General features: G+C 40.6%; 1 protein-coding gene across 2 annotated transcripts; it reads right to left on the reverse strand.

Annotated features, from left to right (window-relative positions):
- Window positions 1-1,286: 1,286 nt before the first annotated feature.
- LOC147608029 (serine/threonine-protein kinase Aurora-1-like) lies at window positions 1,287-4,938 on the reverse strand. 2 transcript variants are annotated; one of them, XM_086789673.1, is made up of 9 exons: window positions 4,515-4,938; window positions 4,203-4,292; window positions 3,913-4,059; window positions 3,700-3,795; window positions 3,488-3,583; window positions 3,241-3,337; window positions 2,544-2,661; window positions 2,362-2,434; window positions 1,287-1,598 (listed from the first exon to the last, which is right to left on the reverse strand). In XM_086789673.1, exons 1-9 carry the CDS (start codon window positions 4,536-4,538, stop codon window positions 1,497-1,499), a joined length of 843 nt encoding a protein of 280 aa, XP_086645799.1. In that variant the 5' UTR covers window positions 4,539-4,938; the 3' UTR covers window positions 1,287-1,496. The 2 variants fall into 2 exon arrangements, with proteins under 2 accessions (XP_086645799.1, XP_086645798.1); XM_086789672.1 differs by having other exon boundaries at window positions 4,203-4,340.
- Between the last annotated feature and the right edge of the window lie 11,951 nt (window positions 4,939-16,889).

Here is a 16,889-nt window from a genome sequence, read left to right on the forward strand (position 1 = left end):
ATACATATTACAAAGCGTCGTGAGCACAACATGAGCACACAAGAAAGCATCATCATTATGTAATATACCACAACAAAGCACATGAGCATACACATTACAAAGCATCATGAGCATTCACATAAAGCATCATCATTATGTAATAAAACACAATAGAAATACAAAGATGAAAGAAGACAAAATGGAGTAAATCTATTGCTCTATATGTTTAGTGAATTGACTTGAGAAGGTTTTTACTTTAGCGATTATTGCTTGTCAACCATAGACCATTAAACCTTAATTATTGATTGGGACCCTTCATAGATTTTATGAATTGTTTGTTGTGAGGAAGTGCACCAACTCTCCACCCTTAATTATTAAAAACCAAACAAAAAAGTAAGCTATTTTTCTTAAAAACTATATAAATTTGTTTTTAAGAAATAATTTCTTGAAATCATTGCTTTATGTTATTGCTCAAAATCTCTAAAATCATTACTGCTTTTTGTATTTTATAAATTTTGGAGAGGAACCACAAAATTTTGTGAGGAAGCACACCATGTGAGCCAAGAAGTATTCGGAATTAACACACAATGGCATTGATAAGTAAATTTTTGGAGCAAAAGCTAAGGATAATCTTCATAAAAATCTTGTCCATTTGTGTAGCATCATTACTGTCAGAATACACAACTCTATTGCCTTTGTAATTTCATGTTTTTGTAAGATGTAGAAGACTTTCTCTCTTCTACTAATGAGAAATATTCATATCCCTCGTCTCATTCTCATGGCAGATTGGATTAAGATACTTTTAATCCCATGTCAACTCAATCTTTGTCCAATTGTTGTCAGAATTAAGGCTTAATTAAGTCAAGACCCCAACCTCGTTCTCACATTTGAGAGAGATCAAGTGGTGGTGGTGTCAACCCCGATGAGATGCTTGCAAATCACCTTGCAGCATCATATTAAACTGTCACATAAGAAAAAGATTGAGAGCACCACTCAGAGCGGTTGTGCACTCCTACTCCCACCTGTGCAGGGCTCCCCACATCTTACTCCTGGGAAAGGCCTCCTGATGGCCTTTACCTACTCCTTACCAAACCTCTGACATGGCACGCTGTGATTTCCTTCAATATGTTTCCTAGCATTTGATCCAAAAAAACCCTTGGAATTCATGCAGAACAAAGAATTCATGCCCATCCCTTCTCTCATACAAGGAAGCAATCAAAGCTACTTTGGCGCTTCGCACTCTGCATTACACAGAAAAACTACCATTCCCATACGAATGCAGTTAACACATATTTCACACCCCAAAAAAAAAAAAAAGAATCGTGTTGTGAAAGGTCCATTGAAATACATGAGAAGTAAAAGCCAACACAGCTCAACAGAAGATTTCCATGGAGCTGGGAGCAAAAGGTATGGAGTGAACTGGCTGCAAGGAAGTGATTCAGATTCAGCATTGGCTGGCCACAGCCAGAGGGATGCCTTCATAAAAAAAAGTTCACACAAATGAACCTTGCAGATCTTTACATAGCATATACACCACTGGGATCAGCATTTGCCACAATCCATGGGTGAGTGAGGACCCTTTCGAGTGGAAGCCGTTGAGCCGAGTCTTTTACTAGAAGCTGCACAGAAAAATAAGGAACCAATGAAGCACCCCTACAAGCAAAACCTTGAAAGGATATTTTTAGAAAAGAAATCTAGACTAACAGTCAATGAAGTAAAGTAGCATATACAAGAACTAGTCACCACCTCTGAAAGAAAGGTTGAAGACCAAAACCTAGAAAGGATATTTTTAGAAAAGAAATCTAGACTAACAGTCAAAGAAGTAAAGTAGCATATACAAGAACTAGTCACAACCTCTGAAAGAAAGGTTGAAGACCCTAGGCTAATTCCTGTCCCCATCATAAGGGCAGAAGACTTATACAGGCAGGATTTCCCGATCCAAGGCTGAGACTTAAACCCTAGGGCTAGTTACACATGATTCCCCACCTCCATCATAAGAGCAGCTGAGACTTAGACTAACAGGATTTCCCCATCCAAGCTGATAGGGCAGAAAAGAAACCTATACTAAATAGTCATTGAAGTAAAGTAGCACATGCAAGAACTAGTCATAACTGAAAGAAAGATGGGGTGAATGCCCTAAAAGAAAAACTACACATAATTACCCACACCCAATATGAAGGCAGAGACTTAAACCGGCAGGATTCCCCCATCCAAGGCTGATGGGAAGCCAGGATGCATCATCCAACCTGTTGATGTCCTAACCCTACTCTCAAAACAAGGTAGCCCAGGACAAGAAATAGTCAACGAAATCAATCACAACCTTCACGTCATAAGAACTGATCACAAACTTAAAAGCTTAAGTAGTCCATAAGAACCAACTACCTGACTGATAAGATCTTTTGCCTGAGGAGACACGAAAGGCTTAGCTGGGAATTTCAAGTCCACCTTGACAATCCTGCAGAACATTATAGTTTTAGTACAAATACACAAGGACTTGAGCATCTAATTACAAAAATAATCAGAATCCAGAGACAAGTCAGCTCGAATAAAGCTCTGATGCATACCTCCTATATGTATCTGAGTGCTTAGCTGCTTCAAATGGTGGTGTTCCAAACAGAAACTCATAGCAGAGCACTCCCAAGCTCCAAATATCAACCCCAGCATCATGATCCTTACTCTCCACTAATAAAACACATAACGAAGTCAGCCGTCTCGAGTTATCATGTACACACAAGCATCTATTCACAAAAATACACAGACCAAGTTGCAAATCAAAAAAATCTTTATGTTAACATAGCATGTGCCAAGTTTGAACACATCGTCTCCCTTCCTCTATTTTGTGAGTGAGCAAGACTAGCGATGTGTTTAGGGTGGTAGTGCACACAAAAAGTACATGTTAACATGCACAAGAAAACAGGACCTGTAAGTCAGATGAAATCAAAACCCAAATGAAATCAAAGAAAATGAAAAATCTATCTCTGATTAATCCAAGGCCACCTGCTGTCCTTGCTCCCTAATGGGCTCTAAAGGAAACTACATGTTGCAAATGTAGCTGTGCATATCTTCTGCTTGTGACACTCTATTCCTGTGAAATTGAACATAACCCATTCACTAAAACAAGTGCCCGTGAGAGCCATTGCATGCCATGCATACATACCCATTCCAGGCAGAGATCCATGAGATCTATTGCTTGCCAAGCATACAAAACATGTTCACTGAAACAAACACCCATTAGAGCCATTGATTGCCATGCATACATACCCATTTCAGGTGGGAGGTAATCCAAAGTCCCACACATGGTTCGCCTTCTATCAAAAGTATGAACTGACCATCCAAAATCTGCTATCTTCAGCTCCCCCTGTGATAATCATTTAAACAAAGTCACGCTAGCTTCTACTGAGAGCTCCAAAGTCAGACAGGAAATTGCACACAACGACCATAATAAGCTAGACGCAAGGCATGCCACTGAATTTAGGACAACATATCCCACAGCCATTTTTAGCAATACCTTCATTCCCATCAGCAAGTTTTCTGGCTTGATATCCCGATGTATCACATGTTTCTCGTGACAGTACATCAATGCACGTGCCAGTGATGCAATATACTACCAAAAGTAAAAAGTTGTGTTGATGTTAGTAGTTGCTATGTTGAAAGTTGGATTTTAACATGGCAGGACCATGCAATGGTATGACAAAAGAAAGTACGGCAGGGACAGCTCACCGTAGCAGACCTTCTCTCACTAAAAACCTTGAAGCATTGAAGCTCTTTGTATAGCTCTCCCTTTGGAGCATACTCAAGAATCAAATACACACGGCTCTGAAATGTCGACACAAAGTGCTCTTAATGATGGATCCTAGAAAAGCCTGGCCAGTTTAAGCAATGTCTGAACACATACACATTGGAAGAATGCATCCATAGGCAGAGCTAGCTAACCTGATCATAGAAATATCCATAAAGCCTCAGTATGTTGGGATGCCTGAGGTGGCTCTGAATCTCAATTTCCCGCCTAAGCTGATGCTCTACCTGGGACTGTTGTAGCTGGTTCTTGAATAGCACTTTCAATGCAACTACATACTTGCTCTGTGTGCAGAAGAAAATGCAGCAGAAAAAGGACTGCATAAGCATTTATCACTGCAGAGGAGAAGAGCTCGCAGAAGGTCCAAAATAAGAATCCATGAGCATTTCTTCAGCAGGGAAGAGTGCAGATCTTGGAAGAAACCTACCTTCTTCTCGCGTGCAAGGTAGACGTTGCCGAACTTGCCTCTGCCAAGAGGTTTTCCGATGTCGAAATCGTTCAGCGTCCACCTTCTCTCCTGCATATCCCCATTCTCTTCACTTTCAGGATAAGAAGCGACAGAAACCTGCTTAGAGAAACCCTTAGAGTAAGAAATTTCTGAAGCAAAGAACACGAAAGGAGACCCTAAAATCAGCAACAAGAGTCAGAATTTCCTTGGGCAAAAACAGGAAAAGAAACCCTGGCGAGAACAAGCAAGGTGAGCTATGAAAGGATTTCATGCTAATAATTGGGCACTTGCCTTCGATTCTGTAGGCGCCACCATAGCTTGGTGCACGAAAGGTTCTGTGTCCAGCCGATGCTTGCAGAGCTAGGGCTTCCTGTTATCGCAGAGCAGGGGTGTTCCGATGCTTGAAGAGCTAGGGTTTCCTAGCGCTTGAAGAGTTAGGGTTCTGCAGACTCTTAGGGCTGCATGGTACTCTTGCATACATCCAAAGATTTAAGTGCAATCACTCTCGATTCCATTGCCAGAAAGCTCGATCTCTTCCTGAACCCCAGATATGAAACCCCTACTCTAAAATTCTCAGGACAAGGTTGTCTGCAAAACCCTAACACAGAAGAAAGCCGATGCCATCACCGTGAGTCTCTCCGATCCGATCCAGCCCTGTTTTCTTGTCCATGGAAAGCAGAGGGAACGAAACAGCGCCTGCGAGGACTGGGGCGGGGAGAATGTTTTTGAATGTTTTCTCAAAGGGCCTTCTCTTTTTGAACGGTCGAGCGTCTACTGGCTATTTCCCGTTTCCCACCCGTTGTGTACCGGCTAGGCCAGTCATCATCATTATCAAGTTAGAGGTCCCTAAGAGGGCCTTCCCACGAGCCAGGTTTTGTGGGCCGTCCCAGCTTTTCCAAAACTTGGCCAAGTTTTTTCTTTTAGAATTTGACGCATCGTGGAAGCATGGGAATGGAAGACCTCTGCTAACATTAATTATATTTGTAACTTGCACGTGGAAAAACCCAATAAGTAGCCAACAAGTTGGCCTTACATGCAAGATGTTCACGATCAGGAAACCAGTCCCATTTACATCTGCAAGGGTAACCAGTCCTTAAAGATAGATTTAAAAATAGGGAAGACTCATCCAATGTGTGAGGCCCCTACCCACCTGCCCTCGAGTCCATGCCTAGGCGGTGTTAGGAGAAATTGGCAAACCCCAAAATCATGTACAGGAGTGGCCGAGGCATGTGCATCTACACTCAGGTGTTCTTACTTTATGTTTGTATTGGAGTAGTAGTAGGATCCTCTGCCTGCTAGACGATAGGGATACACTAATGATCAACTAGTATGCTTGCATTGTGGATTTGAATGATGCATCAACTCATTTTTGTATATATAGCATGTTGCTTGTTGCACAATGTGTGTGTGTTTGTGGCAAGGCTCAAGAGATGATGACAACTTTTCTGAAGAAGCTCTCAATGACATTGCACTCTTGGTCTCAGTGGGTGATGGCATTCGAAGACCTCTTATTACCACTCGGGCATTGGACATGGTGATGAAGTTGTGGCTATCGCATCTTGGAGGTCTTGTTCTTGAAGTGCTAATGTCACTTGCTCTAAATAACGTGTTGGCATTAAACATGGATGTTGTGGGTGCAGTGTTGTTGCAACAGGGGAAAGAGCATTCATACATGAGGCATGTGTACTTTGCCAGCATGACTAAAACACAAGGGGAGAGGACATATTCAAAGGCAGAGCAAGTCATGGTGGCTGTTATTTTTGCTCTTAGAAAATTTAGGTCCTATCTTCTCCCGAAGCCATTCACCATCCTAACCCATTATTCTCTTCTCCTCATCTTATCCAATCTGATATCCCTTCCAAGAGGTTATCCAAATGGTTTATAGAATTGCAGGAGTTTCAGTTTACCTGTATCGTTAAGGATAGTACCAGAGCTACATTGGGCTAATATTTTAACATTTAGACAAAACCCTGTGGTATTGAAGGAGACAACATCAGAGAAGAAAGTGACCAGATGGAAGGACCCACAAATAGGGTTGCCAAATGCTTATACTTTGTTCTTTGATGGGGCTTACAAGAGGAGCTTAGGAATGGCAAGCTTGCAGGTACAGGCCAACAAGCTTACGAGTACAAACCAGCAAAATGAAGCTGAGTATGCAACCTTGGAATATGGACTTCAGTAGTGCATGAAGAAGGGGATCAGTAGGCTCATCGTCAAAGGGGACAGCCTACTGGTTATTAGGCAGCTTCAAGCTATTTGGAAGGCCAAAAACCCCACACTAAATGAGTGGAATTTCCAGATAAAAAGGATGCAGCATAGATTCCAAGAAGTGGAAATTTAGCATATAAAGAGGGAGTTGAATCATGCTGCAGATGCACTAGCAAAAAGGGAGTTGGGAAAGGACTTAGATGTACATGCCATTACTATTGTTGTTTGGAAGGCCAAAACCCCCAAACTAAAGGAGTGGAATTTCCAGATAAAAAGGATGCAGCATAGATTCCAAGAAGTGGAAATTTAGCATATAAAGAGGGAGTTGAATCATGCTGCAGATGCACTAGCAAAAAGGGAGTTGGGAAAGGACTTAGATGTACATGCCATTACTATTGCCCATCCCAATTATGCTGGAAGAGAACTTCCGAGAGATAGAAGAATTTTTACATACAAGCCATGCACCTTCAAATTTATCCAAGAGACAGAAGCATGGATTCATAAGGAAGCCTTGCAGTACATCATTATGAATGATCAGTTGTACATGAAGTGAAAAGACTTGATTTTCAGGAGAGTTCCTAGCATGGAGGAGATTTTTGCCATTTTGGCCTCTTGCCATGAAGGTGTGTGTGGGGGACGTTTTGCCCTGAAGTTAACACTCAGGAAAATCTTAACAACTGGATATGTTTGGCCTAGCTTAAGGAGGGATGTATATCATTGGTGCAGGAGTTGCAAGCCTTGTCAGAAGCAAGGCAAAAAAGTTTTGTAGTATGAGTTGAGGAAGGGTATTATGTCCTATGGAGCTTTTGAAAAGTGGGGAGTGAATGCCATTGGTCCTTTGCCCACTACTACTAGGGGTAAGACTTACATACTAACTGGAGTGGATTATCTCACAAGATGGGCTGAAGCAAGGTGTGTGAGAACCATCATTGCTAAAGAGGTAGCGAAGTTTATGTTTGAGGACATATGTGCCATGTTTGGCATGCCTTTGGAGCTACTGATTGATCAACAACCAGGATTCAGGGGAGAGGTAGTACAAGAGCTGATGCAAAGATCACATATTACACACAAGTATTCCACTCCGTATTACCCTTAGTGCAATGGGCTAGTGGAGAGATTTAATGGAGAGTTGTGTACTATGTTCACAAGATGTTTGGAGGAGCATCCTAAGTAGTGGGATTTTCATGTATCGTCAGCTTTGTGGGCTTATAGGACAACTGTCAGATTAGGGACCAATTTCTCATCTTATCATCTTGTATTTGGGAAAGAAGCCATGATGCCTATTGAGGTATAGATACCTAGTTTGCGGTTTCTTTTTTGAAGCATCAAGGAAGTAGCCAAGATGAGTATGCAGAGAGGTTGTTAGATCTTCAAGAATTGCAGTTGGCTAGAGAAGAAGCTGTAGATCATTACATTCAGCTAAGCAACCAGAGGGCCGAACATTTCAATCAAACTGTCAAAGACAAAGGCATTAAGGAGGGAGATCTTGTTCTCATATACAACAATCGGCTAGATAATACATTCCAAAATAAGTTTTAGATCAAATGGGAGGGCCCCTTCAAGGTAGTGCATGCATATGAGAATGGTACCTATCAGTTGGCTGATTTGGATGATCAGTGGCATTCCAAGAGAGTGAATGGCTATAGGCTAAAACCATACTAGTGCAAGATCATGACTATCAAAAAAGGATTCAGTGGTGATGGACACCGGCCTGCATATATTTGTGGAGGATCCCTCTATTTCTTGGTGTTTTTGGAACCCCATGTCTTAGGGTTATTAAGACTAGCTCGATTTCAACTATATGCAAAAGGCTTCCTATGAGTTTGGATTAATGAGTTTTTATGTTCTAGTATGTGTTGTTTTGTTTGAGATTGTTGAGAGAAAACACGTGTGAGTGAAGATCTAAAGTCTGTTGGGTTAGGTTTGAGATAGCATCAGTTGTGAAAATCTGTAAGTGTTAGATAGGGTCAGCTGAGGAATTAAAAGCAGTTAGATGAGGATGTAGAAGGGTAGATATGATCTTTTTGGGCTCAGGACTATCAGACAGGCAGCCAATCAGATGGAGTTTGAGGGCTGAAAGTGTTCCATAGTCACTAGACAGTTAGCTATTGTCAGTTTGAGGACTGAAAGTGTTCCATAGTCACTAGACAGTCAGCTATTGTCAGTTTTGAGTGTGTTGTGTTGAATCTTTGTGATATGTGAGGTATTTGAGGGTGTGGAAGTGTCAGAGGACACTGGAGTGGTGAGATCTAATTCCGAACTGAGTCAGCTGAAGTAGATAGGTCAGATTTCAGTCAGCAAGAAGTTAGGAGGGGGGTTCTATGAGGATATGAGGCAAGGATTTTGAAGGTAGCTGATGCTGGAGGACATTTTTAGGAGCCTTGAGGACATATATCTGTCTGGGGTCACAGGTATCTGATTTAGATTACAATGAGTCAACTGGCTAAGAGCTTTTTTGGTCAACCGGTTGTGAGCTGGCTGAGAGCTTTTTTGGTCAACCGGTTGTGAGAGGAGGTCAACTGAGGAATTAGGAGTGAAGATCATAGTTGTGGGAGGTCAAGTCTGACCTTGGAGGATAATTGGAGGAGTTAGTTGAAGAACAAAGGATATCAACTGAGTAGATTGGTACTCTGGATTTGTGTTTTTCTGGTGTTGTGGTGCTAGTTTATAGTGTCCCCCCTATGGTGGTGTGTTCGAACGAGCTATAGAGGCAGACTCCCCCCAATGCATCAACGTCTTCATGATGCGGGAGCTATAGAGGCAGACTCCCCCCACGCATCAGCATCTTCAAGCGGGAGCTGAGAGAGGAAAGAGATGGGGAGGCAATGCGTTGGCCATGTGACTGTTAGCTAATTGCAATAAGTGGGCATGGATGTCATGGTAGGGCTCTTCGTAGACAAGTCGATGGGCATGGATGCCATCCATGCCCACTTACTGTTAAGCTGATTGTAGTAAGTGGGCATGGATGGCATGGTAGGGGTCTTCGTAGACAAGTCGGTGCAACATGGTAGGCCAGAGCTCATAAAAATTTTGATAGAAAGGGCATGGGCAATGACCCATGTCACTAGTAGGCAAGGCACCCAACTGCAAGTATAGGTAGCATGAAGCTAATCATTGGTAGGAATAGAAGCCTTCTCAAGCACATGATGGCGTGGCATGGCACACAACGTGATGATGGCCACATGGCCACTTCCAAAAAAGGCATGGGCTGATCAACCCTTCATGACGAGCACACTATAAAAGAGAAGGGTGAAGAGAACACCGACAGGCTACTGGAAGTATAGGTGGGAAAGAAGAAGAAGAAGAAGAAGAAGAAGAAGGAGAGCTGAGAGGGGACCGGATCATATAAGAGGAGGATAGTGGACAAGGGACTATGAGGAGTAGGTTAGCTGCTTGAAGCATAAGAGAGAGAGGAGAATTGGAATCAAGAAGAGGAGGAGATGTTGCTGAAAATCAAAGTTAATTGTGAAGACCCATTGCGAAGACTATTGAAGATCACAAAGCTTTTATCCTCTTGGGAAGACATCTTGCGGCTGGAGATCACAAGGTTTTTTGAATCATCTTGTGTGATTGAGTTCCTCCATACTCTTCTCACAAGACCCAGTGCAATCAAGTTTAGGAGGCTTCTTGCTTGTTGGTTGTCTTTTCCACAGCCATCGAAGCTTACATTATGGAAACCTTTACTTTGATCTTGAGCATGGTACTTCTAGTCTTTGTTTGAGTTGTATGTGGTGCCTTTGGTGTGAGTATTGTGGTTAGTCTGGTTATGTTGGGAATCATGTGGATTGTTATCTTGATGTAACTTGGGTATTGATTCAAACTCTCTCAATCTTGAGCTTTTTTGGGGTGGTGCTATAGCCAGTGTAAAACCAAAAGCCTCATTGTAGAGTTGGTGATTGTGGATTGTCTTTCCCCTCCATGTTGTTGAACTAGTTGTATGTTTGGTGTGGTGTTTGTTAACCCATTCTCAGGGTTAACAAGAGCTACTACCATTATCTTATATCAAGGAGTCAAGGTAGATACACCAAAAGGTCATACATTCAAGATGGGAAGCAATGGTGTAAGTGAGTGTGTGTGAGTGATGTGAGGTGAGAGGAGGGACGAGTACACATAGTGCAATGCAGCGGTGTGACAACGCTCGCGGGAGGCACGGTGGAATTGCTTCTCAAGGAGTTGTAGTGCTTGGAGACTTCAAGGGTTACGAGCTCGGCCCGTTGGAAAGATCCTCACACGACAGTTGCGGTTCACTAGGTAATCTCTTGTTGGATGTGTTTCAAGGGGGGTTATGGGGTGAGCCATTAACAGTGCTAGCCAATAAGTCCAAGTTGTGGTTGACTAAATAAGTTTGGGAGAGTTGTGAGTGTATGTATGTGTATTGGGTTTTCTCTTCAAAACCAAACATTATATATCATGTACTTGTCTCTCCTGCTTGAACCATGGGTGCAACACACATAAGCAGTGAAGGTTTCCAGATGGACATGGTTGGCTCACTCCGGATGGAAATCGACAATCGAGTGGCTTGAGTTGATCATGCTTCCTTCGTGGATGAGAAATGTTACCATTCCTTGGGAGTTGCATGAGGGAATCATAGATGTCAAATTGTATAATTATGATGAACTAGATTGATGCCTCCTTTTTTACTTCAACCACCCATCCATCTTGATGTTTTACTTCGTGGATGAGAAATGTTACCATTCCTTGGGAGTTGCCTGAGGGAATCATAGATGTAAAATTGTATAATTATGATGAACTAGATTGATGCCTCCTTTTTTACTTCAACCACCCATCTATCTTGATGTTTTGTATATAAATGAACACTCACATGTTCAGGGTATCTATTGCAGTTGTACAAATCCACTTGAAAGCTATCTACATTGTTTAAGCATACCCTCCTTCCCTATTCATGTCAGAGTTATATTGTGCATTTTGAAGGTGGAAGTGAAAGAGCATTGATTGTATATACCTTGTGGCTAGGTGTTGTGGTTCTGTTGGTGTTCCATGGTGTATGGTTGGGTTTGCTATAGAGGCTTTGGTTTTGTTTTGCTTAACCTAACAGCAAACGGCTTCCTCCTTGGGTCCTGGAATTTCATTTTTGAGCCCTAGAGTGTTATCCAAACTTTGAAGTCACCGAATTCAAAACTTTTTTTCCCCATCATAAAAGAAACATTAAATTTAAAACATGACTTGTACAAATACATCAACAACTTGTGATACATGCTACATGTTATATTATACATCATGTTAATGCAATAACAACTTCTAGTTCAAGCTTTGAAAACAACCATATTGGTATTAAAAAAAAAAAGCATCGAACTCATACAACCCACCCTACCTCAGCACCATACTTTTCCTCAATTCTTACTCCATGACACTTGACATCGGGGTCAGATACCCAACTAGTGATCCCAACAGCCTCGCGTGAGGGCCTCTCGCTAGTGAGCCTAAGCATTAACTAGCTTTGATTGGTCTCACCCATGCCAAGTTAATGGACCCATAATTCAAAGTGGGTCATACCCTGGACTCGCCCTTTAATGGGTCTCACCCAAGCCAAGTTGAAGGACCCATAATTCAAACACTTGACATCGGGGTCAACCCAACCAGTGAGCCTAACACCTAGTGGCCACTTTTCCTATAGGGCTTCTCATCACCAATGAGCCTAAGTACTAAGTAGGCCACTTTGATTGGTCTCACTTGTGCCAAGTTGGAGAACCTAGAATTCAAAGTGGGTCATATCCTGGACTCCTTTCTCTTAAACCAACAAGTGGGGAGACAACCTCACCAGGCTCGTTGAGTTCTTGACAAGCACACAAGAGAGATGGATGGCTAAATTTTCTTCTATTCTCTTCTGTTCTCTTATCTACAACCACAATAGAGATTAAAGTACATACTATAAGGTGAAGTACTATAAGGGAAAGTACTCTCCTACTATAACTTACAAAGGTCAGTCCATAGTGTGAACTCAACTACATGAGTTGGTGCTATAACTATGCCATAACTCTATCACTGGTAGCATATCACCCATAATCTCACCAACCACGCCAATAATATAAGTGTGGAAGCTATCACCCAAGTGGGTCATCAATGTCCGCAGCATTAGTTGAGCTTGATATCCTAAGACACTTCAATCAAGAAGGGTTTCTTCTGGCTTGATCTCAAGAAGGACGTGTTGAACTATGTGGTGCAGTGTCTTGATTGCTAATGAATCAAGTGAATCAAGGCTAAGCAAGTCAAACTTCCAAGTAAGCTCCACCGCTTGGATATTCCCCATGTGAAATGGGAATGCATTATTATAGATTTCATCATTGGACTCCCACCTATTCAGGGTGAATATGATTCTATCATGCTAGTGGTTTGACAAGCTCACCAAGGTCACTCATCTTTTACCTTATAAAAAAGACATTCATTGTCATTCATATTACCTGCATCTTTGTTAAAGACATAGTGAAGCTTCATGGTCTGGCTTAATGGTCTACCTATACAACTTTGTCTAGTTCCCTCTCTAAATATGGCCTCAAGTACATAAAAAACCCTTGTATTCAGTTATGCATTCTAGAGAGAGAAAATTATTTAGAGAAATTTATCATTTAGAAAATTTCTCCTGAGTTTGCGAAACAGGTGCATATGCTCAATTCCTGATTTGAACTCCATTAGGTGCAAATTTTTGAGTTACAGATTTGTCAGAAACCATAAGCGATATTGAATTTGGAAAAAGAGGTGGAAATAAGCATTTTGACGGGTCATGTAACCACTCAAAATTTCTCTCTCAGACAATTCAAGAACCAAGAAGTAAATATATTTCAGATTTAAGCCCCAAATAAAAAAGATTATTTTTTATAAATTATTAAGCAAGTTTTTACAATAAAAGAAAAAGAAAAAGAGTGCAAGAGATGGAAATTGAATCCACGCCCACTCAAGAGCCATAGCCACTCTGCAATGGTTGATTTTGGGTGATTGTGGTATGAATTAATGGTATATTATGTATTTCTTATTTTAATAATAATAATAATTATTATTATTATTCATTTATACTAATTCACCACCGACTCTCGGCTCCTCTTTTCTTTCTTCTCCTCCTCAGGCTCATTTTTCCTCCCTCTTTCACTTCACCTTCTCCATATGGAAAAATGTTACGACCCTTACACGTTGCAACACATGGGACTCACACGTGGCAACACGTGTGAGACGTGTACCCCACTACCACTAGTACTACCCACTTTATCGATGGTGCAAACTCCCTCTATACCTAGCATGGCTAGCTACGGTGCAAGATGATGGGCCGAGTGTGCAAAGCTCCAGTCTGGCCACCTCTTGTTTTGCTAAGAGGAGAGAATCCAAAAGAAGTTCCAAATCTCATCCTGCATGTATTCCTATGGATAACTAGACAACGGTCTAGGAGACGAGTCCATAGATCTTTTTAAAAACATATTTTAAAATAAAGCTTTTCTAAGCACCCTAGGGTGCAATAGCAAAGGGCATGGTGGTGGAGGTCTCTTACCAAAAATGAAGAGAGCTTGAGGAAGATCATAAAAACCTGGAAAAATAAAACACATAAGAGGATACATAAGCAGTACATGCATACATGGCTCCATTATAGAGAGCATTCAAGACTATGCAATAGACTCCATGCATACAATGATATGCATAAGACTATGTAATACACTCTATGCATAATATTCTTTTGTATTATGCATAATACTCTTTTGTATTATGCATTCCGAATGATGATTTTTATGAGAATTGAATACATATAGTAGCCACGATAGATGTCATGGGAAAACTGAGACTATGTAAAAGACTATTATGTATAAGACTATGCATAGGAGTCTTATGCATAAGACCATGCAATAGACTCTATGCATAAGACTATACATAGCAGTCATATACATAGTCTTAATTCTATGCATGAGACTATGCATAGACTCTATGCATAAGACTATGCAATAGACTCTATGCATAATACTATGCTGAAAACATATTTTCAAACAAAGTTTTCAAAACATAGTCTTATACATATACTCTATACATAAGACTATACAATAGACTCTATACATAATACTATTTTAAAAACATATTTTAAAACAAATGTTTTCAGGATGCAATAGCAAAGAGCATGGTGGTGGAGGTCTCTTACTAGAATTAATAGAAATATTGTGGTGGAGGTCTCTTACTAGAATTAATAGAGCTCGAGAAATATTGTTAAAAACTAGAAAAGAAAAATACATAAGAGGATACATAAATAATACATACATACATGGCTCCATTATAGAGATCATTCATGACTATGTAATAGACTCTATGCATGTAGTGTTATGCATAAGACTATGTATAGACTCTATACATATGACTTTGCAATGGACTCTATGCATAATGCTATGTAAAAGACTCTTATACATAGTTCTCTTTACATAGTATTATATGCATGATACTATGTATAAGACTAATAAGACTATGAATAGAGTCTTATGCATAAGACAAATAATACTATGCATAAGACTATAAATAGAGTCTTATGCATAGACTTTATGCCACTACAAGAGAATGAGGGCATAGCCCACAATTGCATAGTAAACCAAGGAATTTTGGAGTTATAAAATTCTCTTACATGGCTGCGCACACGTGGTTAGGGGCACACATCTACATCCATGCATATAGATGTTACTTGAGGAGAACTCTATGGCCGAGACATGAGATGAGGCAAAGAAGATTTTGAGTTTGTTGGGCATGGATTACAATAGCATACATGCATGCATAAATGATTGCGAACTATTTTGTGTGGAGAGTGAAGAATTGTTGACATGTCCAAAATGTGGTGCTCACATATATATAGGCAAGATTATCAAGGTGGAGCCATTCCGTACAAGATTTTAAGGCATTTTCCAATAATCCCAAGGATAAAACACATGTTTAAGTGCAAATCCATAGAAAAGCTAACTTCATGGCATGCTAGAAATTGATCCACAAATGGTATCTTAAGGATTTCCACTACTGATTGTGCTGTATGGAGACACATCGAGGAGACAAGGCCTGAATTTAAGGAGAATCCTCGATACATACATCTAGAGAATAACAACATATATGCCCCCTGACCACCCATTTAATTGGTGTGATCATCTCAATGGGATTAACATTGATAGAGCCCTCCAAATACTAGAACTGTGGCACTGACCCTACCGCCAAAACTAATAGTATCATTAAATGCCTTAACATAAGCCTTATCAAGTCTTATCTAGAACAGAAGTTCAATCAATGGCCTAGGCCACATCCAAGAGGAATCAAGGGAGATCTATAAACATCCAAGAGGAATCAAGGGAGATCTATAAACGACCAAAGGCCAGTATAGCTAGGTAAACCTATAATGAAATCCATGGAAATACTATGCCATTTTCTCTCTAGAATAGGCAAAAATGTAACAATCCGGGCGACGTCACGTGCTTGAATTTAGTAACCTGGCACTATAAACAATGTGTCACATAATGATTAACATGTTTATTTAACTGTGGCCACTAGTAGAAATGTCTAATGAGCTCAATTGTTTTCTTTATTCCCGGGTGTCCAGCACATGAACTATTGTGACATTCTCACGTCACTAATATCCTCAAACTATCTGAGTACAGAACACATACCTTGCCATTCCTCTTGAGAATTCCATTCTCAATGGTAAATCTATGTTTACCAAACAATAAATCAAATGGAGCTGATTCCTCATCCACTTGGCTACCCTTATTCCATAATGATTGAACATACGGAAACAACATTCTCTTTTCCTCGTCTATATAAGATTTCCATGTGAAACTCTTGCATAAAGTTAGCCCATCTTGCATGACAGCCTCTTAAATCTACCTCGTTACAAAAATACTTCAGTGTATCATGATCCATGTATACCTCAAACTCGGCTCCATACAAGTAATGCCTCCACACCTTGAGTGCATGTATAATTGCATACAATTCAAGCTCATGTGTGCGCCACTTTCATTGTGAGCTACTGAGTTTCCTACTCTCATCAAAAGCCACTGGTCGGCCTTCTTGGCTCAACATAGCTCCTATGGCAATGCTACTAGCATATGTCTCAAGGACAAAAGGTAATGATGGATCCACGATATTCAACACAGGTGTAATTGCAACCACCTACTTTAACTTATCAAAAATTTACTGTTGAATGTCGGTCCATACATAAACAATGGTAACTTGCAACAAGTCAATTAATGGCGTTGCTATTTCAAAATAGAAAATAATAAACTTTCTATAAAAACCAAATAGTCCTGATGAGAAAGATCTGAGCGCAATAATGTCCTATGGAACATGCTAAGCCAAGATTACTGCTACTTTCTTGGGATCCACCTTACGCCTAGCGCCGATATAATGTGTCCCAAATACTCAACTTCCTCTCAACATAGGAAAGTCTTTTGTTTAATGGCATACAACACATTTTCCCTAAGCATGCTAAATACTATAAACAAG

This window comes from Cibotium barometz, chromosome 54, assembly GCF_041138505.1.
Source record: "Cibotium barometz isolate CiBa-2024 chromosome 54, ASM4113850v1, whole genome shotgun sequence".
NCBI lineage: Eukaryota > Viridiplantae > Streptophyta > Polypodiopsida > Cyatheales > Cibotiaceae > Cibotium > Cibotium barometz.

What these genes read in the sequence shown, in the direction of transcription:
- LOC147608029 (XM_086789672.1), bottom strand. Translation starts at nt 4,538, where the DNA reads ATGGTGGCGCCTACAGAATCGAAG. An exon ending in ACCTTGCACGCGAGAAGAAG is followed by an intron (nt 4,060 to 4,202) that starts GTAGGTTTCTTC and finishes TTCTGCACACAG; the next exon opens with AGCAAGTATGTAGTTGCATT. An exon ending in TTACCTCCCACCTGAAATGG is followed by an intron (nt 2,662 to 3,240) that starts GTATGTATGCAT and finishes GTGTTTTATTAG; the next exon opens with TGGAGAGTAAGGATCATGAT.